This window comes from Amaranthus tricolor, chromosome 15 (genome assembly GCF_026212465.1).
Source record: "Amaranthus tricolor cultivar Red isolate AtriRed21 chromosome 15, ASM2621246v1, whole genome shotgun sequence".
Lineage (NCBI taxonomy): Eukaryota > Viridiplantae > Streptophyta > Magnoliopsida > Caryophyllales > Amaranthaceae > Amaranthus > Amaranthus tricolor.
Window position 1 is genome coordinate 2,579,646 of NC_080061.1, and position 22,679 is coordinate 2,602,324.

General features: G+C 33.9%; 3 protein-coding genes across 3 annotated transcripts; 1 reads left to right on the forward strand and 2 right to left on the reverse strand.

The window, feature by feature from the left end:
* The first annotated feature begins 600 nt into the window (after positions 1-600).
* Positions 601-4,161, forward strand: LOC130800903 (ATP synthase subunit delta', mitochondrial-like). Its single transcript, XM_057664628.1, has 2 exons — positions 601-974; positions 3,639-4,161. Exons 1-2 carry the CDS (start codon positions 720-722, stop codon positions 3,981-3,983), a joined length of 600 nt encoding a protein of 199 aa, XP_057520611.1. The 5' UTR covers positions 601-719; the 3' UTR covers positions 3,984-4,161.
* Positions 4,162-5,090: 929 nt separating this feature from the next.
* Positions 5,091-15,173, reverse strand: LOC130800902 (lon protease homolog 2, peroxisomal). Its single transcript, XM_057664626.1, has 17 exons — positions 14,900-15,173; positions 13,086-13,198; positions 12,893-12,998; positions 12,446-12,615; positions 11,485-11,576; positions 10,564-10,743; positions 10,384-10,467; positions 10,031-10,158; positions 9,562-9,763; positions 9,280-9,486; positions 8,394-8,524; positions 7,900-8,113; positions 7,053-7,355; positions 6,643-6,837; positions 6,265-6,510; positions 5,653-5,754; positions 5,091-5,536 (listed from the first exon to the last, which is right to left on the reverse strand). Exons 1-17 carry the CDS (start codon positions 15,004-15,006, stop codon positions 5,453-5,455), a joined length of 2,664 nt encoding a protein of 887 aa, XP_057520609.1. The 5' UTR covers positions 15,007-15,173; the 3' UTR covers positions 5,091-5,452.
* Positions 15,174-20,523: 5,350 nt separating this feature from the next.
* LOC130801764 (uncharacterized) lies at positions 20,524-21,927 on the reverse strand. The gene is made up of 2 exons (XM_057665644.1): positions 21,384-21,927; positions 20,524-21,269 (listed from the first exon to the last, which is right to left on the reverse strand). Exons 1-2 carry the CDS (start codon positions 21,925-21,927, stop codon positions 20,524-20,526), a joined length of 1,290 nt encoding a protein of 429 aa, XP_057521627.1.
* Positions 21,928-22,679: the final 752 nt, after the last annotated feature.

The window sequence follows — 22,679 nt, forward strand, 5'->3', positions numbered from 1 at the left end:
AATTAACAATTTCTCATAAGAATAATATAATTTTTAATATCAACATTTTAAAAATTATAATATCATCATGGTTTTTATGCTCTATTCCTTTGGAATATGGACTTACGGACTATTTACGTTCCTCTAATTAAATTTACTACATCTCTTATTTTGAAAATGGCTCCTCATTGTTTCTTCAATTTTAATCTACAGCTTTATCAAAGGAGATAAGAAGGTTACGGCTAATAAAAATTTGACTTGAGAAATTTCTATAAATGAAAATAAAAGACCTAAAACACACCATAGACAAGCAAGACAAATAGTAAGGTAATAGACAAGACAAGTATAAAAATTAATAACAAACCAAAGAAATATATATAGCAATCATAAAAGCAGTAACAATAATCATGACAACAATAGTTACTAATGGTCTAAAACACAAACTCCATGTTCTCAGTTAGTTTATATCTCATTACATATTTTAATTTTTTGTCTTTTCTATTTTATTAGACAATTTAAGTTTTAAAATAATGCATTCAATAGTTTAAAAAAATGTTAAATTAATAAGTAAATAAAATTAGAGAAATTATTTTAAAAAATATTACTTCCCAAACCAATCAGAACTAATGAGAGCAGAAACAAATTAAACCATAAAATATATAGACTTGAGGAAATAGTTCTCTCATTATTAATCTTCGACCTTTGAAACCCTCTTCCAAGAATTTGCCCTAATTGAAAAAATGTTCCGTCAATTGAGTACCCAAATCCTCCGATCTACCAAATCTCGGGCATTATCAACAGCAGCTGAAGTTCCTGCAACACAATCTGGGGTTTCAAAATTTGAAGAAATATGGAAGAAAATGGTACCAAACATGGATCCTCCAAAAACCCCTTCTTCCTACATGAAACCTCGTCCTCCTACTCCTTCTACTATCCCTTCTAAACTTAATCTTAATCTCGCCCTTCCTTATTCTTCTGTGCTTTCATCCAAAGAGGTTTGCTTTTTTTTTTTGCTTTTTTTTTTTGCTTTTTTTTTTTCTTTTCTTTTCTTTTGATTTATTGTGCGGGTCAAATTTGATGTTATATCGATTAATGTGATCTGGGATTTCTGGGTTCAGTTACATTTTTATTTGATTTGTGTATTTGAGTTTCTTTTTAATAGTCTTTTGAGATATGGGTTTGTTGATTTGGTTCTAATAATTGTATTTACAATGTTGGTGTGTTTGCTGTGATATTTTGTTGTTTGTTATATTGATTGCATAGAGGTGTAGATTGTGCATTGCAATTTTAATTTTTTTCCCAGTAGTGGAAGAGCTTGAGTGTTTGATTTTGCAGAGAAATGTTTCTGTGTGAAAGAATAGCTGTTTGTTAACTCTAATTAGATCTGGTTTTTCTTGTTCTTAGAAAATAGAAAGAGGATTAGTCTTTGGTTGATTGTGTCATTTTTTGCCAATACTTTGTTGATGATAAAAACAATGCCAAAGCTTTAATCCCTAAAAGATGGGATTGGTTGTCATTTAGACGGTGAATCGCTATTTTCTAGTTTCGTAGGATAGTCGGTTAGTTGGTCGCGTGAATCTTGTTTCACATCTATTCATAATGGGAGTTCGATTATTGGCTTATATAGAGGATTGGTCTTGGTGTTTATGGAGTTATGGACTATGCTTTTTATATTTTATGTATGTTCTTTTTGTTGTGAGGGTTTTGATAGTTGGTTAATGTGTGGTAACTTGAGGAACTTCAAAGCAGAGCGGATAGAATGTCAAAAGAGGTTCACAAAAAAGAAATAGGACAAATTTTTGGTCTGGTTTTTTTCTTGAGAGGCTAGTCCTTTTTGCTGATTAGTTGCATTTCAGTTGGGTTCTTGAGTCTTAAATTAAAAAAAGATTTTTAATGTTAGTGATAGTGAAAAAACAATGGAGGAACAGAGAAAGTAACTGTTGTAAACTTGAGTATTTTACTGTGGTTCTTGTTTGCTATTTAACTGTGTTTGTAAATCAAATTTTTCCTGAGATATTCATTATTACGGAGGGGTTAATGTCAGCTTATGCTTCGATTGTCGTTTGAATTTATATTTTGAATATCTATGTGGCCAAGATGTTTTCCATTTTCTTCCTCTTTAAGAACAATATGTTCTGACTTCAAAAAAAAAAGAACAATATGTTCTCTAAGGCTCTTGTTTGTATTCCATGATATCTGGTGACTAGTGAGAATTTTCAAAATTAGATCATAGTTTGCTGAGAATTCTGTTCTGGAGTTTTGGCTTCTATGATGACACGTGACCCACCTCTATGGTAATGTACTTAAGGAAATCTATGCTACTTGAACACTTGATTTAACATCTATGACCTGTGCTTGATCTTTGGCACTCGAACATTGGTAGAACACTTAGTTACTTCATTTTTGTGCAAAAAGTATGGACTTTTCCATAATATAGTCAAGTGTGACTCTTAAATAAGTACCCATGTTAGATATGAGTTCCTAATTCTGTATAGCATAGTGGGAAAGGGTATCTTATATTGAAGGTGACTCAAGTCTGTATTTCCCTTTTTTAGGTTGATGTCATTGTCTTTCCTCATATCTTTGTTTCCTGAATTATGATATTTTTGCATATCAATGTGACTGTTTCTTTCTTTGCATTCACATCTGTTTATCTTCTATTGCTTAAAAATTTCAGTTATGTAAAATGAACTTTGAGGCTAGTTTACTGTAAGTCTGTAACTGTAACTGCCTAACTGGTGATATTTTCAAAGGGCTCCTACATATTGCCAATTGATTGAACTTTGAGCCAAGTCTTCTGTAAGTGGTGATGTCTGCAAATATACTGAAAACATATTTCTTGTGATGTAGTACATACTTTGCTTTGGACTTCTTTTAACCTAACACTTCATCACGAATCATGAACTAGCCTCTCTCCTCTTCCCCAACTTGCCACCCTAAAGAAAAGGCTGCACACATCTTAAAAATGGTGGTTTATAACAAAAATTTTGATTCTTTTACATATTTGATGAACTGGAGTTTGCGGGATGATTAGCGATGTACAGAACGATCTTGACATTTCATTCAGACTAACTAAACTAACCTTTTAATGCAATGGATCAATATTCCAAAATTCTTGGACTTGTACTTTGTGCATCACTGCTTGTATAAAACCTGGATATTTCCGCTGACTTCATGTGCAAAACTCTATGGCAATGGACAAGTTTTGACTTTAAACCTATTAATTCCAACCATCCATTTCAGAGTTTTCCATTATTTATATGTTTGGTTTAAGTAGCTTCTTAGAGAAGCACCTTCTATATTGTCCATGACATGAGCAATGACAATATCCTTTTTTTATTTTTTGGGTAAGGCTATAAAATCCGAGGGAGAGGGATATAATCCTTCCTATAAGTAGGGAGAATTGAACTCTGGTCACAAGGGTGAAACCGTGAAATGGATGAAAATATCCATTTTGTTTGTGCCTTCACATTGTCAATAAATTTTATAGTCTTACAATGTGGTTCTTGTGTGAGTTTGTTCACAATATTGGGGTCTATTTCCGTTTGGGTTTGGGTTTGGGTTTGAGGGATTAAGCTGTAATCTGTTTCCGAAACTTTTTCAAGAAAACCGAAAGGAGAGGGAGTAGCAACAATGAATGATTTTATGTCTGCCTGCAGGTTGATATGATCATAGTTCCTGCTACCACTGGTCAGATGGGTGTGCTTCCGGGTCATGTTCCCACAATTGCAGAGTTGAAACCCGGGATCATGTCTATCCATGACGGGAATAACGTGACTAAATACTTTATAAGCAGTGGATTCGCAATGATCCATGCAAACTCTCATGCTGATATTGTCGCTATTGAGGCTGTACCTATTGATCAAATTGACCTTGCCGCTGTTCAGAAGGGCCTTGCTGAAGCCAACCAAAAGCTCAGTTCTGCAACGACTGATTTGGAGAAAGCTGAAGCCCAAATCGTAGTTGATGTTCACAGCGCTCTAAATTCCGCCCTCACTGGCTGATACACAGACGGATTATGATTTTTCCTCCTTTTTGTTTAATTCTTTCCAAGTGATGTTGAATTTGTAGGACTTTTTACAGTGCAGATCTATGTTGATCATGAAAAGCTAAAATAAATTTATGTGAAACAAGACTCATGCTTACCTTTTTGCTGGAAACTCACTTGACATTATTCTCAGACTCCTGTGTGTTGTTTTTATGGCCGTATTTGGTTAATAATCTCGAAATTACTGTCATTTGGTTTTGTCAATATTTACGCTCTAACTTAATTATATATATATATATATATATATATATATATATATATATACATATATATATATATATATTATTAAATTGAATTTGATTATTAAAAATTAAATTAGTACATTGGACAATATGTGAAACTGAAAGGGACATTTATATAGAAGTGAAATGCAGGGTAAAAAAGCATATCGTTTGACATTTATCTTAACTGCTGGTAAGGGTTGGTAACTGGTTGGATTTGGATCGGTTCAAGTGGATCCGGATTCAATTTTGTTTTTCGAAGGAGGATTCAGATTTTAATCCTTAGGTCTAAATTTTCAAGACTCAGATTCATGGGTCTCACAAATTTAGTATTGGATCCCGATTCAAAATAGGTCAAAACTTTCATTTGCGCATTTGATTGAATTTTTCTTACTATTTCTTCAGATTACTCTTATCATTGTAGCCTTGTAGCTTAGCAGCTATGAATTTGTGAACTGTTTGTTTGGTTATTAATAGATTATGCAAAAGTAATTTTAATAAAATTGGAGAAATTATTTAGTAATATGAAATCAGCATTGAAATGCTCGTTTCTCTGATAAATTATATATCTCAATTAGCACAAATGTGTTTATATTTTATCATGTTTGTGACATATGTACCCCATTTGTCCATCAGTCCCAAAAAATTGTTTATTAACAGAAATTGCTAGTTGCAAAAAATAGGCCCCAGATTCTACGAATCCGGACTGGGTCCAGGACCCGTTGCCACTGGAATAAGTAAGGTCTTCATGATAAAATAATTTGAAAAAGATATAAAATAGTTGACTTTTAGAGCTAATTACAATTTTTCAATCTAATGTATTGCTCTAACTTATTCCTATGTCCATTTAAATATGCAAAGTGTGTATGAACTTCATTAATCAAAGTTGCCAAATGTAGCTTACATAAAACTTTACAATATGATTTTTGAACTTCATTAATCAAAGTTGCCTCCTATAATATAAGCACAACAAAGTATCAAGTGGAAGCTTCTGTACATGTTACAACACCAATTCATCTTCCAAGATCATACAAGTATATAGCAGAAGAAATGGCCTGCGCCTGCCTCATCATCTCACATACGCACAACGGGTAACACTTCCGAAAAAGTCTTCCATATTCATACAAAACCACGCATAAAGTTCACAGCCTTCTGCTTAGACTCGAATTCATAGATTTGCCAAAAGCGTAAGCTTCAGCTTCTATCATAGCCTTGCACGCTGTCTCCACGGACAACCACCTTCAAAAGCATGTTCTAATACATCTTCCATCCGTTTGGCGTATATTATCTGTTGAATTAGAGAAGTAGGAATTAATAGGGAACAAAATCAATGTACCATTTCATATTGGATCTCGCATAAAGTTTGTTAGTTCTTGTTCTGCATTAGTACTCCGAAGATGTTACCTCAAGACTAGAAAGAACTGATGCTGGTACTTCAACCAAGTCCTTTAAATTACGGTCAGGCAATATGACTCGCTTTATACCATATCGATGTGCCGCCAAAACCTGTTACATACAGATCAAAAAATTTCCCAATTACTCAGTAACTGCATGAAAGACAGCATGTGAAACATTATGCCAAAATTTCCAACAAAAGGACAGAATTTCAATAGCAGTGTAATATGCTCAGGTTGACCAAAATTAGTTACAATCACAACAGTAATTCCAAAACCTTAATCCCAAAATATTGGGGTGATTATGTGGTAATGTAAATATTAGTAAAACATATAAGGAATTCTATAGATGGATCATAATAATTTAAAGAAATTCAGACATATAATCCCTCAATCCTTTTAAGTTTGACACTTATCTTAAAAAACTCTCACATCAATTTTCGAAGTATGTCAAACTCAAAAGGACGGGGGGATTAACTATTGTAAACCGGTAAACCCCATCATACCTGTTATCCGACTAAATATGCCATGACTTAAGAAAGAAACCATTAATCATTTAATACAGCTTGATGAAAAGTATTCTAGAGTGATGAAGCACGAAAAATAAGCAATTCAAACTAACCTTATCCTTGATACCACCCACAGGAAGCACAAGACCCCTCAAAGTCATCTCGCCAGTCATAGCTGTATCTGCTCTCATTCTCTTTTCACATAACAAGGATACAAGTGCTGTTACCAATGTAACACCAGCTGAGGGACCATCCTTGCGAACGGCCCCCGCAGGAAAATGTATATGGATGTCCTGCTCTTCCATTATATTGATTTTACCAGTAGCAACCAAATCGAGCTCCATGGCCCTTGCTCTCACCTATTAATAAGTGATTTGAAAACGTTACATCGGGTCCATTTTTCAAGAATACGAAATGAAACAACGAAACTATATGCTCAAAGTCAAGTATCACACTCTTGCATTCTGCAGTACACTAATGAGAAAACTTACCCATGTAAGAGCTATTTGTGCCGACTCCTTGATGACATCGCCAAGTTGTCCAGTCAGACGTAATTGACCCTTACCAGCCATTGCCGTAGCCTCAATAAATTGAACCTCCCCTCCAAAAGCAGTCCATACCAGTCCAACAGAAACCCCAGGATTTGAAACTCGTTCTGCGGTTTCTTTGTCATCGTACCTTGGTGGCTGTAATCACAAGAAACCCTTTTTAAAAGTCCATCACAAGCTTAGTCTTAAATGCCGTAATTTTATGCACTACTATTTGTCGAAGGTTCTACAGAGGAAACATGTAATGAACCCAAATGACTTGGTAAGAAGTACAAAACTACGTAAACAGAAGCTTACAAGCTTGGTCAATCAAAGCTAGCTAATAAAAGCTAAAAGAGATACAGGATACTCACACCCAAAACGTTTTCAAGCATAGTTTCATCCACAATCAAAGGTGATATAACCTGCAACGCGTTTGAAATTTCTTTATTGTCAACACCCATTGGGATAACCTCCATTTCAACTTCAGCTCCTTCAGCAAGTCTGCTTTCCTCTACTGGTGAAGAAAACTGATGGATATCTTTACTAACTGCTGTAGCATTATCTTGCTCAGCAACTTTTACAGCTGCTGCACGAGCTAAGGCAGACAAATTTCTTTCCAGATTCCGTACACCAGCTTCTCTAGTATATCTATTGATTATGAGTTCCACCATATCCTACAAGAATTTAAACCCCAAGTCACAAAATTTTATGTATCACGAAAAAAATCACAATATAAACTATTTAAAAATTGATGTCTTCCATCAACTTAAGATCAAGAGAAATCAGAACTTATTTTCTTAACAATATTTTGGGGGGGGGCTCTTAACAATCAAAATCCAAAGCAATAGAAGATTTAATATCTAAGAGTATTCCAATTGTTCTTGCACATGTACAATGATGAACACAAGGCATACCAAGAATCAAATTTGTATAGTGAAGAAGCAAACAGCGCATCATTACACAAAAGATGGAACAACAATAAAAAATGTAAATTTGGACCAAAATAATAAAAGTAACATTCAATACTGAAAACGTGAAGTTTTGGGTTCCTATAGAAATCGCCCTTGCACATGGGGAGGTTGTATACTAAATGAATAAAGAAAATTTGGACAGAAATAATAAAGTTATTAGAAACTTTTCAGGTAACAGCCTAAAAATGATTGTAATTTGATTCATAAGCAGACATGAGCACTACATAATTAGCATGAAAGTAACTACCTCAGGAATCCGGAGGAACTCAGAAGTCAATCCATGTTGGTCCAGAACTCTTGGTATAAGATATTGCATAGCAATTTTGACTTTCTCTTCAGGCGTATACCCAGGCAGTTCGATGACTTCCATCCTATCCAAAAGTGGAGGAGGGATAGGATTCACTTTATTTGCAGTCGCCACAAAAATGATTTTGGATAGATCATAGGGAACATTCAAATAACTGGACAATTTTGGTTAAGGGGTGACAGGCTGACAGCTCCACTTCAAAAAAAAAAAAAAAAAAAAAAAAAAAAAAAAAAAAAAAAAAAAAAAAAAAAAAACATTTCTAAGATGGGAAGAAACCATCCCCTCCCACCTCTTAGTCTTCTATGAAACATGTGAGAGAAGAATAATTATGTGAAAAACATCTTCAAGTATTTTATTAGAAGATCCAATACCAACTATAGTATGTTAAAGATTCAAAAATCAAATTAGAGAATAAATCTTGTGAGAAAGGATACTGGTCATTGAAAGTTTTGTTCTGCTCAGGATCAAGGACTTCTAGCAATGCTGCAGCAGGATCCCCGCGAACATCAGAACCCGTTTTGTCAATCTCATCTAACAGCATTACTGGATTGGATACACCAACTCTCTGGCAACCACAAAAAACATAATAAGGACATTAATAACAAGCAAAATAATACATGTAGCAGGAAACGGGAGATGGAAAGAGGATTTCCAAAAAAAATAACATGAGCTCCTGAGGATATTGGTAAGCTCATTTTCAACCTGCTTTCGGTACCTTTTTGTAATTATCTACAAATTTAATGGTATTTGAAGTATACATAGTCACCTTCAAATTTTTAGTTTTGGGTTGAAATAATGAGGGTTATTGATGAACTATAGGGGAATAGTTGTGCCTATGAATCAGTATTTTGGAGGTTGGAATTTAGTCATTTTTGGGTGTTAATAATTTTAAATAAAATATCTTACATTTCTATGCCATGAAATTGGAGAGCTACTACGCAAATGGAAAAACCGACCATTTTGTGCTGTTTCTATTCATACTGCACAACTTTGTGTCATTGGATGTATTTTTCCCAACATTCAAAATAGTGGAAAACATGAAATTGTACCAAATGACGAAAGTATAAACATAAAAAGGCATTAAAAACGGAGGAGGGGGACAGCAACGCCCAAAAATTCTTTATGATCATGCCCAGTCTAACAACAATAAAAAAATAATTTACTTTCCCTCCTGTTCTAATTGCATAAAGGACCCAATGATCCAGTTAAAATTCAAGGACATAACTATAAAAAGGAACATAAAAATTGTAGCAAATGAGGAAAATATAGAAATACTTGTATAGAAACTCCATATATAAAAAAATTAATTAGTGTATCAACCTTTATTCCATCAATAAGACGACCTGGCATGCTCCCAATGTATGTCCGCCTGTGCCCTCGGATATCAGCCTCATCCTTCACACCACCGAGGGATATACGTATGAACTTTCTGCCAAGAGCAGCAGCAATGGATGTGGCCAATGATGTTTTTCCAACACCCGGTGGACCAACAAAACACAGAACAGGACCTCTGGCGTCTGGTTTAAGCTGCAGGACGCACAAATCAATTAGGTGTATTGCCGTTACCTACGATTGAGCTGAGATGAAAGGGAGATAATCTACCTTACGAACAGCCAAATATTCAATAATGCGTTGCTTGACTTTGACCAACCCATAATGGTCACTATCAAGACGCTCTTTGGCAGCTTTGAGATCTAGTTTCTGCTCTTCGGTAGCCTTCTGCCAAGGGAGATCAGCAAGAAGTTCCAGGTAGACACGTGAACTGTTATATCCAGGTTGCTGAGGCTGCATCTTCTTAAGTCTCCTGAGTTGGGAATTTGAATTAAACTTATAAGAAAGCCGCAACATAGCATAAAATTCAATTATTCATGAGAATTTTGTTTAAAAATATACACGGTCAAGGTAGAGTTCGAAAACTTGAATTTTCTTCATTTTTGCGATCAAAAACTTATAAAAACCTCTTAACACCACTGACTCTTAAATAAGCACAAAGCAAGGTTTACAGACTTTCACGATAAAAAAAGGAGAAAAAAAAGATCAACTTTCACGTTAAGTGTGTATAAGATCTTACCTCAACTCCCTCTGTGCATGCTTCCATATGTTTGTGGGCATTCCAGCACTTTGCATTTTCCTTTCGAGAACGGCAACATCGTCCTCATCATCATCATTATCTCCAAGCTCCTCTTTTATAGCTCTCATCTTGAGTTTAATTTATGCAAGAACAGAACATGATGAGCTAGTTGAGCAATATATTTCAGCTAAAGAAAAGCAGGTAGAAAATAATCATAAATGTTTTATGGATCCTTTTCTTTTTTAAAAAAAAGTGGCATTAAAGGAAACAACTAATAAAAAAGATTTTTACAATGCATTCCTCTGAAATCTAATACACACAAATGAATCAAAAAATAGAGGAAGGGGATTTGCCTGCTGTCTCAGAAGGAATTCTCTCTGTGATTTTGACAATTGTCCCTCAACTTTTTGTGTGATCTTCTCAGCTACACGAATAGACTACAAAGACAAAGTCATTGTGGCAAAAAAAACGTAAGCATACAGAATTACAAGATATCATGACCATTTAATCACGCAAACTACGTTAGTATATACCTGCAAATGCCTCTCAACCAACTCAGTTGCTTTTGAAAGTCTAAGTTTAAGATCAATAGAGTCCAACATACATAACTGCTCTTCAAAGCTTATTTCAAAACTCGCAACAAATATATCTGCCAGCTTGTGGACAGGAACAGTCTCCAAAAGAACTTTTGTCCTCCCACCAGTTTTTTGTTTCTGTTAGCATGAAAGTGCAAGTTAATGCATTAACAAATAAATTAAAGGAATGACATGGGCAGTAAAAAAGTATACTTCTACATGCAGCCTTCATTGAAAATAGAATCACTTTTGTTTTTTTCTCCTACATTATAAAAAGTTCAAGGTACTTTGCATTGAGTGATTAAAACATTTCTTGTTATAAGAGCTCATTTCCATGTCAGCTCTTTTTCACATTTATTTGAATTCTATTTGAAAAATAAATATATAAGTCTGAAAACTGAATAGAAAAGACATCATATCTATTAAAATTTCCACACAAGGTGAATCCACATTCCATAGTGCGAAAATGAGTCACAATTGCGGTAATGGTCACGGTCATACGACAACGGAGTGATGCTGTTGTTAATGGTTGAAACCGTGAGATACCCCTTAAGGCTTTACGATGCTGGTAGTATTAATTTAATAGATTTGAAAAGCTTATAACTAGTCCATAGTGCACAAAAAAAGCATCGTATCACATTGGTCAAATCATCAAGTTTTTAAAATCTACCAAATTGATATGACCCGCATTGCAAAAGTGTAAAAAACCATGTTCCGGGCCGTTTCAAAGGATTTCTCATGATCAAGACAACATTTTACTCTATAGACTCGACGGAAACAACACAATGTACCTTGTTTCCACGCTATGAGTGAATCAAATTTATTGTAAGTTCAAACCAAGACAGAAAACCATAGCTAAATAAAAACTTAAACATTCACCTGCTCAAGAACAGAGATGAGCTCCATGGCAGTCACTTTGAACTGGCGCGCTAATGAGACAAAATCAGGATCTTGCTCTGCTTGCTCCATATCTGACCAAGATCAAAAACAATCAACTCAATAAACAGTTTATGTTATATAGGCATTAAAGTAAGCGCAAAAAAGCAGATTTGGAAATTTGACTCGGCTATTTCTGCAGATAGTTACAGCTACTTTCCTCTACTCCCTTTTTTTCTTGGCATGTCACACAAAACATAGGAATGAAACAAAAAATACAGGCACGTCATGTAGCATAACTAGCAATTGTTATTCACATAACCAAGTACAAAAGTTCCAAAAAGCAATACAAAAGGCAAGACAGGATTTACAAGAAGACACATGACACGTACAGAGAACAACTAATCTTAACAATTTTATGTCAAAGGAATTGCCACAGGCCCATAACTCCCAAGGTAAATGCAACAATTTTAAAAATCGTCAATCAATATTTTTTATAGATACATTTCAGATGTGTCAAAGAGAACAGCCTCCGAATAAGTATCTTACACCACAGTAATTGTATCACACACATATAATTTCATCTAACACATACAAATATAGAATAGCAACCAATTTTAGGAACGAAGATAAAAAAAAAAGGATAAGGATACAGGCCTTCAGAAAACCTATGCATCACACAAACGCTGCATCAAAAATTTAGTTTGGAGGCACTGTCAACTTTGCCTGGCAGGCGGCAGCAGTTCGACCACAGCTGTATAAAGGCTCATAGATTAACATGAAAGCGCTTCCAGTGTTTATATTTCCCAATTTATAGGTTTGTTTAATAGTTTATACTAATCGAGTCCCCCCACTCAATAGATAAAAGAAACATCAAACATCATAAAGTGGCTGAAAGACTAAAACTTTATTAGAAATAAAATTACGCAAACTTGCTTTTAATAATCTAAATTTAAATGCTCACCAGCTTTTGTAATGTCAAGTGCGGAAATTTTTGCAGTATAATAAGTGCCTCTGGTATTAAGTTCCAGCACACTAAATCTGCACAAGCCTTCAAGGACTACGGTGTAAGTAACCCTTCCACTTGGTTTCTCCACTCCTCTAGACAGGTGTAAGGCTCGAGCAGCTACTCCCCTACAGATATTACATAGTCTTCAGTGTAAAATATCCATGATGTAAGTTATAATCGTTCTTAGTATACAGGAAGAAAAAATTTCAAATATTGGGTCCATAGAAAATGAACATGCACTCTTGAACAGCAGTTACATTTTTAGAACATTAAAGAACAAATCAAACACTTACACACACAGAAGAACAAAATATCAGCCAAAATAAGCCATGGTTAAAAGACCAAGCAGTCTTTCCTAAACTAAAACATGATATAGGGACAAAAAAGGAACACAAGAGATACCTGCTGTGCCATTGAGGCTCTTGTTGACTGATCCCATCTGCTTTTCGAGTATCTTCCAAATAAGACTGATTTTTCAAACTGCGCTCCCCGGAATCTGTCCCTCCACCTAAACAAACAGGACTATGTAATGTACATAAAACACACGAAGAGAAGCCAAAACAATTGACAAAAGTAAAGGGTAGCAAACAACCACCTGGATAAAGCACAGGTGCTACTGATGCAGATTCAGCAGCATCACGAACAGGTACAATTCCAATCAACCCTTTTTCTTCCCTCTGCCATAACTCTTGCTCCACCAATTTTACACTAAGAAACAACAATATAAAGCAAAATTCACACCAGCTCTCCTCCAGCAAGCCACTAACAAGGAAATAACTTTAATAGGTTCTGATTTAGAACTGCCCATGCAGCAAAACTACAAAATCACTTTTATTCGACTAAAATTCAAGCCTCGATACTAATCATGTTCTTTTTACTAAATTTTGTTCAATCGGCTCCAATGCTCACATAGTAGTATTATCTTCTAAGACAATCCTCCGATGGGCACTTTAGAAAAAATTACTACACTCGATTATTGATCATATCACTCTATACAATGACAATTTAAGTAAAAGCTTTGTCACCAATTATGTCACTATGTTCGATTTTCAGCCAATTGTATAAACTCTCAACATTCTTGGGTTTCCCCTAAACAACCACTCCAATTTACACCCCCAATTTACCTTCAATTTCCCCTAAACATTCTTAGGTTTCCCCTAAACAAACACAAACATTGACATCAAAATAATTAGTGTTACAACTTCTTAACACATTGGATATTTTCTAATTCAACAAACAAATCCTTTCAACCCAATTTTCGTTCTCCACACAGACAGAAAAACTCCTTGCCCCCACGAAATAATCGCCAAATTCAAACTTTCTAACATTTAGTGTATATTAAATCCTAAGAATTATCACCAAGTACTACAAATAATAGTGGGACAAAGTGTACTAAATATACAAGGTCCAAAAGGATCAAAGGGAAAGACAAAAACAAAAATGTGCCTTTTCGTATTCTTTGATCAATGAGCATTGGATTCTATTCTTGTTCAACTTTGATTATGGAGTTATAAGTGACTTAATAGTGTGAATAATGCTCATGAATACCATAGTTATAACGGTATTGATTGATGGTCATTATACTTGATCATCAATGGGTGATTAAATGTTCATGACTCTTTGGTGTACTTGAACTAGTATAAATAGGGGTTTGGGGAAGGACGTCACTTACACCTATTTTCTGAATTCTTTATCCTTGCTTTCTCTCTTACTTGTGTTCTTTCAAAAAGAGTTATAAACTTCTTGTTAGAACTTCCAAAGTTTATAATTCATCAAACACTTTGTTGTTAAGTTTTATACCCTAAGTACTAAGGGTGTGTTGTGTTGTTTGTATCTCATTGTGAATTTTCAAGTCAAAATCCAAGTAACTTTGTAGGAGAAATATCACACCAACAACAAGTATTAAGTTTGCAAGTAATGGATGTCGTTACAAAGATTATCTTCGAGTTATTTCTTAGTGATTTTGTGTAAGTTTATCTTAGTAATCAAAAAAGGGCCCATATTGTAATTTGTATTTGCATTATTATTTCTTAATTATAAACTAGGGCATCCCAAAACCAAATTCAAGCACTAAGCCTCCATCAATTTAACTTTATTCCAAAAAAATAACTTCAAAAAATCATACCAAGAAAAACAATAAAACAAAATCCTATATAATTTCTTGCCAAATACAATATAACTAGTAACTACAGAAATTTAATCCACTTTGCCCAACAGAAAATTTTCTTATCTTGCACAGATTATAGTCGTTCCAACTATGACAAATTCCAGTCAACGACTAATCACAAACAAAAACCCCCAAATCCCAAGTCACCAAAATTCCAATTTCGACAGAAAAATCAGATTAAACAATTTCAACATACATAAATACAATAATAATTATAAAAAGGGCAAAAGAAAAAGATAAACCTGGTAGGAGAAGTGCAACGAATACGAATAATAGCACCAGGCAACAACACTTTGTTTCTAAAAGCAAGAATTCCTAAACGACCAGGCAATTCTACCGATTCCGCCATTAAAATTTGCAGGAAGGTTTAAAGAAAGATCTGTATAGTTTTGATCAGGAAACAAAATGAAGAACCCCCCGCCTTTATGTATACGTGTTTTGTTTTAATGAGTAATAATTGGTACTCATTTTTTGCTTTTTTTTATTTCGTTATATTTTTTATTGTAATGATTTTTGGTAGTCCATAAATATTATAAATATTATAATAATAAATATTATTATTATTATGATATAATTCTAAAACTATAATCCATAATCCATATGATTATGATGATATGGATATTTTTGGATTTTATTGCTTTTAAGCCTCCTAACTGATAGACTTGCATCCAACGCTTATGGAGTGATTTTTGGATGAAGATTGGCGTATTAGATACGATTTTTTAAGACACTATTATTTACATGAGATTGCACTACTAATAATTTGGTAAAATATAATTAAAAATAAGAGAAAATATTTTTATAAGAATAAAAAATAGCAAAAATACTATTTAAAATAAAAAATATAACAAGTTAAATTAATACACTAAAATGAAAAATATAACAATAAAATACTGTAAGGGGTTTGCAAAAACACGTATATAATGCCTATTTTAAGCTGGTATCTTGAACTTGTGAGGTCCCCATGAGTTTTAATCACCAACCAAATAATTTTTATGTAACTTTCACGGTCCATTTGATATTCGATATTAAATGGTTGAAATTGTAATGAATTTAGTGCAATTTCGGTGTAAAAATCTCTAAACAATTATATGTTCATGCTTGTTGTACTTCAATTATCTCATTTTGCTTCACAAAATTCATTTCAACGCATTACATTTTGTAAGAGTAGTAGTAAGTGGTAATGTAAAATTATGAACGAAAAAAATTTTTTTATTATTAACTTTTCATTACCATGAGAATGAAATAGTACATCCATGCTAATTACACATTTCCATCATCTACTTTTTTTATTATTATTATTCTCAAACTTAATTCTCTTTTCTACTAACTTTCATTTAAAATGCAATTGACGTATTTTGAGAGGAATAGAGAAAATATCAACATGGGTGAAATGGATATAACATTTCAAAAAACTAAGAATATGAAATGAATATATAAATAAAATTACATAATCCTTTACTCTCAACCGAGATACCACTCACAAAAATATTTTTATTGGCCGCAATCTTTTTGAAGTCATATTTCTTCTAAACAATCTTGAGAATTTTCAATCTCAACATTTAAGTTTTATTCTCACCTTTAAAACTCCTCAAAACTAACGCCCTCTTGTAACAATACTAGCATCATACTTCCTTTGTTCTGATATTGTTGCTATATTTGCATAGACATGAGAATTAAGAAAAGGTAGACACATCATATAAAATACAACATACCTTCATTTTAATTCTTAATTAAAGAGGGAAAAAAGTTAATAAGATATAGAGTAGGATAAAAATAGGGGTAAAGTAAATATTTATATGGTTGTTTTATTACTAATAATAGAAATATAGCAAGTAATATAAAATTGTCAAAAATAAATTTAGCAAAGTATTATGAAACGGAGAAAGTATGATTTTAAAATCCCCAATACCCCACATGTTGCTTCGCCGGTGATTAAGGGTATTGGGAGTGTATGCACTACTCAGAGTACCTTGTTAGTAGTAAATTTCGCTATACTTTTGTTTTAAATCTCAAGATCAAGCAAATCGATCAAGAGACGCAGGGCCGATCTTATAAGGGGAAGAGAGGTCCATAATAATATATTCAGTAATAAAGAGCCTATAATTAATATTTTGCTTGGGTCTCACAAAGCTTAAAATCGGCCTTACAGCGACGATTAACATCTTTGTCGGGTCATATTGGCTTCAGTCGGGTAGTTTCATACTCTACTACTACAGTGCATAAGTACAAGTCATGTTCTCTCTAATAGCCAATTATTGAATCACATGGATGCAGAAGAATAAACATATACTTCTATAATTTATGGACATGTTTTACAATCTTATAAAGTGTAAATAGATCAAGCTTGACGAGATATATTATACCCCTGTTGTTTATTGAGTAGTATCCTAATGTAAGGTACTTTCAAGTTTCAACCTATAATTAGTTATTGCCCTTATTGGGCATCATATTTGTAACATGTTCATGTAATTTGTGGTCTACTTTTGGGTCTCAAGTCTCAACTAGAATTGATTGGGAATTTCGTAGGCGTTCTTTTTCTCTACTCGACAACGACAATGTCATAGCCTCCATCGCAACATTATAGACATTGTATACATTCTCGAGTCTATAGTCGAGATTAATGTTGGGATTAATGCTTTTGATCAGCACTCTCATACATCTGAACAGATGATTTAGTGATTTCAGGATATTCTGCAGACTGTAAATAAAGTTGTCAAAGTTTAATCCGATCCTCAATTAGCCCACAATTCAGAGATTTTGATCTGAAATCGGAAAAAAAAAACCTAATCTAAAAAATACCGGAAAAAATTTGGGTTAAACCCGATTGAAAATCAACTCAACTCTACATGAAAAATTGTCCACCTTAGATAGTTAGATGCATAAAAACAAGCCCAATTTTCTCTGACCCATTTGATTGAAGCAGGACGAGCACACAATATTATGTTCTAACTTTTAAGTGGCCCAATACAGGTTGTGATTTATCACGATTGAAATCCCCACATGTTACGTCCAAATTTCAATCGTTGCCATATTAGACGTGAGTAGGAATAGTCATGGTTTGGATCCAATCAAACCTAATTAAACACATTAATATTTAGTGGAATCAAATTCATTAATTTTTAGTGGATGAAAAATAGCGGTGTTTAAACTTTAAAATATATTCGACATGACAATTATTATACCTTGTGTAATTGATTAAACACTTTATCGACTTTAAAAATAGATTCACAAGATGCGAAAACCAACGTAAAGACAAGACTCAATTTTTATCTGACTTAAAACTCCTAACCTAAAACCGATCCGATGATTCGAATGAACAACTATAACCTAAACACATATCCTGACTTTAGGGTTTGAAAATATTGAACCAGAACTTAGACTCGTCAAGTCTAATGGGTTTAGGTTCTTATATGAGTTTTTGATAAGTATTAGTTTAATAGTTGTTACTTTATTACATTGAGAAGTTTAATAAGGGCTAAAATGAATCTATACTCTATAGTCTATAGGTTGTATTTAGGGATGGTCATGGGTCAAGGACTTTGTTGGACCCGCTTCGGACCCGCTATTTTTTTAAGGGTCTGGGTCTTAAATTTTTGAGACCCATCGAATTTGGGTCGGATCTGGATCTAAAAAATATCTGACGGGTCCGAGTCCCAAGGTGCAGACCCGAACCCAGACCTGCCCCTCAAACAAGTGTTTTTACTTATGCATTTAGACAAGTGTTTGGTTTTTAATTATGCATTTAAACAAGTGTTTTCACTTTTTAGTAATTATTCTGTATTTGAATTTCATGGACTCGAACAAGTGTTTGTAATACGATAATAAGTTGCTTACAAAAATACAAAAAGACTCGTAAAAGGTTCAATTTTGACAAATCAAAGAGACTTTGTTTAAAACCCATTAAGGACCCTAGACCCGTCAGATTCATAGGGTCTGGATCTGGGTTTGAAAATTTTAGACCCTTAGGGTCCGGATCCGAGTTTGGATTTATAAAAAATAAAAGGGTCCAGATCCGTGCCAGACCCGCTCCAAACCCACCCCATGACCATCCCTAGTTGTATTACTTGTATATATGTCTTAAACGAATTCAAATAGATATAAATTAAGTTTAAAAAAAGTTTAAAATTAGTTTTGGATCGTGTTATTTATCGAATTTAAGATGAGTTTGAATCTTAAACGGGTTTAGAAAGTAGGTCCATAGGTCTTTACTTATTATCATTATTATTATTATTATTGTTAACGAAAATACTATCTTCTCCTTATAATATTAACTATTAAGCAATTATTTGTTCTAAACGAAAATAATTATCTTCATCTTATAGTAGTGCCCATGCTTGAGTCTAATGAAAAATGACGAGAGAAAACAATTACTAAATTAAAACACCTAATATCTACCATAAAATACATCATCTAGGCCTAGCTAGTAGCTAGTAGCTATTATCCAGGAGTATTTCATGTCATATTATATTCCAAACTCCAAAGCTTCAATTTATGCCTTCCAAGTATGGAAAAAGGACACTTTTTACTTAGACTTAGAAATTCAAATCTATTACTCCCTCCTATTTAGGTGAAATGTCACATTTCTTTATTTGGTCAAGTCACCTTAAATGTCCCATTTCTATTTTTGACATGGATTTTTGACTATTATACCCTTAGTACTTTATCCTATTTTCAATTATACCCTTTATTACCTTTACTAATTTTCCCTCCCTTATAATTAATGAACATAATTAAATCCTAATTAATCCTAATTAATCCCACCCATTTACACTCCCTCCCTTTATTAACCTAAAACCCTACCCATTTCCCATTCCTATTCTGCCGTTTTCTCTTAATCTTGGATTGAAAGCCTCACCTTCTTCTTCATCGTCTTTCTTGTTCTTCTTTGAAAACCCTAAATCTGGGTTGAAGCTTCACCTTATTCCTTTATTTCTTTCGTGTTGTTGTCATGGCAAACTCCAGTTCGCCTTTTAAATCCCCCCTGAAGAATCCTAACTCGACAATCGACTCACCCATGAAAAACCCTAACTCGCGTACTTCTTTACTTCTGAGAATCCCCAAATCTCCTTACAAATCGCCTTCTAAGATAGAGTTTAAGGGGTTTGATGATGGAAACCCTAGATCTGGACTGAAATCGTTTGAGGAAGAGTGTTATGATTACGATGATGACTCAACTTCTGTTGAGACTGATCCTAAGTGGGGAAGAGAACTTGACTCTGAAGGTGAACCCATTTACACACCTGAGCCTGATATGTATCCTGATCGTGAACATTCTTCCATTGATGCTGTTTTTTCGAATACTGATTGTGAAGAAGAAGATTGGCTTGATAAGCTTGGTCCTTTCTCAAGTGAGTTTCTGTTTGTGTTGGTGCATGTTCATTTTGACTGATGATGATTTTTAAGTTAAACGTTTTTTTATGCATTTAATTTCATTGCTCTGTGATCTGAAAGTGAGAGCAGTTTTAGCCACCAAAAAAATTGAACAAAGGGGGTTTGGATTGTTTTCCAACATTTAATGCACAAAGATGTTCGATTTTGTACTCAATGATTTCAAAAAACAAAAAAATTTACCTGAGAGTTCTAAAACAACCAATTTTTTAATTAATGTATATTTGAATAAAAATGTTTCATTGAAAACAACATAAAATGTTTGTTGTTTGCATCTGAAACATCCCATGTTAAAGATCCCAAAAATATGTCCAAATTCAAAAGGAATTTACATTTCAAACATGTAGCTGTGCTGGTTATGGTTGTGTTGGCTGGTCTTCTGTGCTGTTGTTGCTTTCCTCTGTGTCCCAAAAATTGTTGTTGGTTGTTGTTCCTTTGCTCAAACGATGCTTTCTGTCGCAACTGCTGAAATTTGTTAAGTTTGGTTGTTGGTTACTTCTGACATTTCTACATTCAAATCCCCTTCTTCATATCCCCCTGCATACCCAATGAGTTCCACAAGCTGATTCATTTTTTCTGTACTTAGCTTTGTGAATAAATATTGAAGTAAATCCACAACCAATTGTTTGTCAATAGTCAGGTAATCTGGTAAAGTCCCTTCCCTTGCTACCTTTGTTTTGTTCATGTGAGGAATGTGATAGTCAAACCCCCCCTGTTTTTTCATGACCTCTATCATACAAGCTTGTAAAGTGATGAATACAAACCTTAAACATTGTGGACTCAGATTTTGAAATACATTATTCACAGCCTTAAGCAACTCTTTAACATTGTAAGCTGATTTTTGATATTGCAAAGCTTGAATTGATCTAAAAAAACCTAAATCTAGCACATTCATGTCAGGGGAATTTGGAGGTTGTTGCACTAATTGTATATTAAATCCATCTTTCATTGCCTCTTCTAAAAACCCTCTGTCATTGTGTGCTATATGAGGTTTGGCATTGTCTTGTTGAATGTAAATATGCTTGGACAATTCAGCAGGCCATTTTGCTCTAATGGTTGGCAGCACATTAGTGATAAGCATTTCTCTAATGTGCTCTTTTGTGATTGATTGTATTGGCTTAGTTTCCATCTCCCCCCTTTTCCTGTTCTTTGAGCTTCTTTTTGTTGGCTCCTGTGTAATAATTGGCCAAATGCCTATCTTTCCATCAAAAAAAACATCACCTTCAGTTGTAAATATAGGCTTTGTTACAGCACACATAAACATGATTTTTGGTATGAACCTTTTTCATTGACATTCTCTATGTGGTTCTACTTCACCCGGAGCTAGATAATAACTCTGTGTCTCTCGGGTTAGATAGAAGTGTTTTTCATCTATGTGAACAACGTTAGTATATGGCTTAAACTTGAATGCATCATTTTGTTCATTGTATTCACATTTAGATAATGCAAAGCTTAACCTGTGTAACTTGTTGTTTTCATTCAAAGTCGGTTTGATTGCGTTTGTGTGCCTTCTTATTACTTTGTTCCTCTTCCACCTACACACCGTTGATTGTGACACTTCCATCTGCTTTGCTACTGAATGCTGTGTACCCTTGAGTTCATATTTGATGGCCTTAAATTTTTCTTCATCAAATTTTATTTTGTTTGATGCTTCTTTCCCCCATCTCTTGCTGTTGAGGTTAATGACTGTGGTGTTGTTTGTCATCTGCTTCTTGACATCATTCCACAATCGTGTAATTGTTTTCCTACAAACCTCAAACTCAATCGCAAGTGCGTTGATTGTGCCTTGCGCTGGTTTGCCCTTCTTATTTAATGCAGACAGTAGCTTCTGCATTATGCGTTCTCTTTGTTGTGTAGTTAAGTTTTTTGTAGGAGCCATTGTTTTACATGATTGTGTAATAAATGACCATCGTCATTGTCTATTTATGCTTTCTGTTTTGTAATGTTATGATTTATTTTTTCTTCTTGTTGCACATTTCATTTTTGGCGCCACACTTTCTGTTTTCTCAATTAATGCTGTGTGCTTTGGGAATTTTCTTGAATTCTTGGCGGCAGTTTCTGATTATGTAATCAATTTCTTCTTTTTGGACATTTTAATTTTGGGTTTCAAAATAATTTGGGTACTGTGATGATATTTCCATTTTCGAAAAATTGGTTGTTTATAAATTGGAGGCTATTTAACAAATTATTAATGCATCTTTTGGGTAATTTGGAAAATCTGAAGTCAATGATCGCAAAAAATTTCGCACTCACATGATCAGTAACGACTGCAACTACACCGAAGCTGTTGAAGAATTGAGAAGGCTCTCGGAGATACCGTAATTGATGTATTTAATTTTTAGTACTCTTGAGAAATTTATGTAATTTCCAAAAATTATTGTAAACGTAGGATTTAGTTATGTAATTTAGGACTTAATTAAATTATCGATGTAATTGTGGCGCAAAAAAATTTTAAACTTTTGGTGCCAAAAAAAATCAGCTTTTAAATTGGTGGGAATTTGGTGGGAATCATTAATTCCTTAATCTTTACAATTAAAAACCCATAATACTACTTTCTCTCTTCCCTTAGGGTCCCATTTTGACTTTTCTTAAAATCCGTGAAAAGTCAAATAGGACATTTCACCTGAATAG

Coding starts and splice junctions, on each gene's coding strand:
- LOC130800903 (XM_057664628.1), top strand. CDS start 720: ATGTTCCGTCAATTGAGTACCCAAATCCTCCGATCTACCAAATCTCGG. Junction 975..3,638: donor CTGTGCTTTCATCCAAAGAG/GTTTGCTTTTTT, acceptor GTCTGCCTGCAG/GTTGATATGATCATAGTTCC.
- LOC130800902 (XM_057664626.1), bottom strand. CDS start 15,006: ATGGCGGAATCGGTAGAATTGCCTGGTCGTTTAGGAATTCTTGCTTTT. Junction 12,616..12,892: donor GAGCCTCAATGGCACAGCAG/GTATCTCTTGTG, acceptor TAATATCTGTAG/GGGAGTAGCTGCTCGAGCCT. Junction 6,511..6,642: donor CACAAATAGCTCTTACATGG/GTAAGTTTTCTC, acceptor ACTTATTAATAG/GTGAGAGCAAGGGCCATGGA.
- LOC130801764 (XM_057665644.1), bottom strand. CDS start 21,927: ATGGCTCCTACAAAAAACTTAACTACACAACAAAGAGAACGCATAATG. Junction 21,270..21,383: donor TCTAACCCGAGAGACACAGA/GTTATTATCTAG, acceptor TTACAACTGAAG/GTGATGTTTTTTTTGATGGA.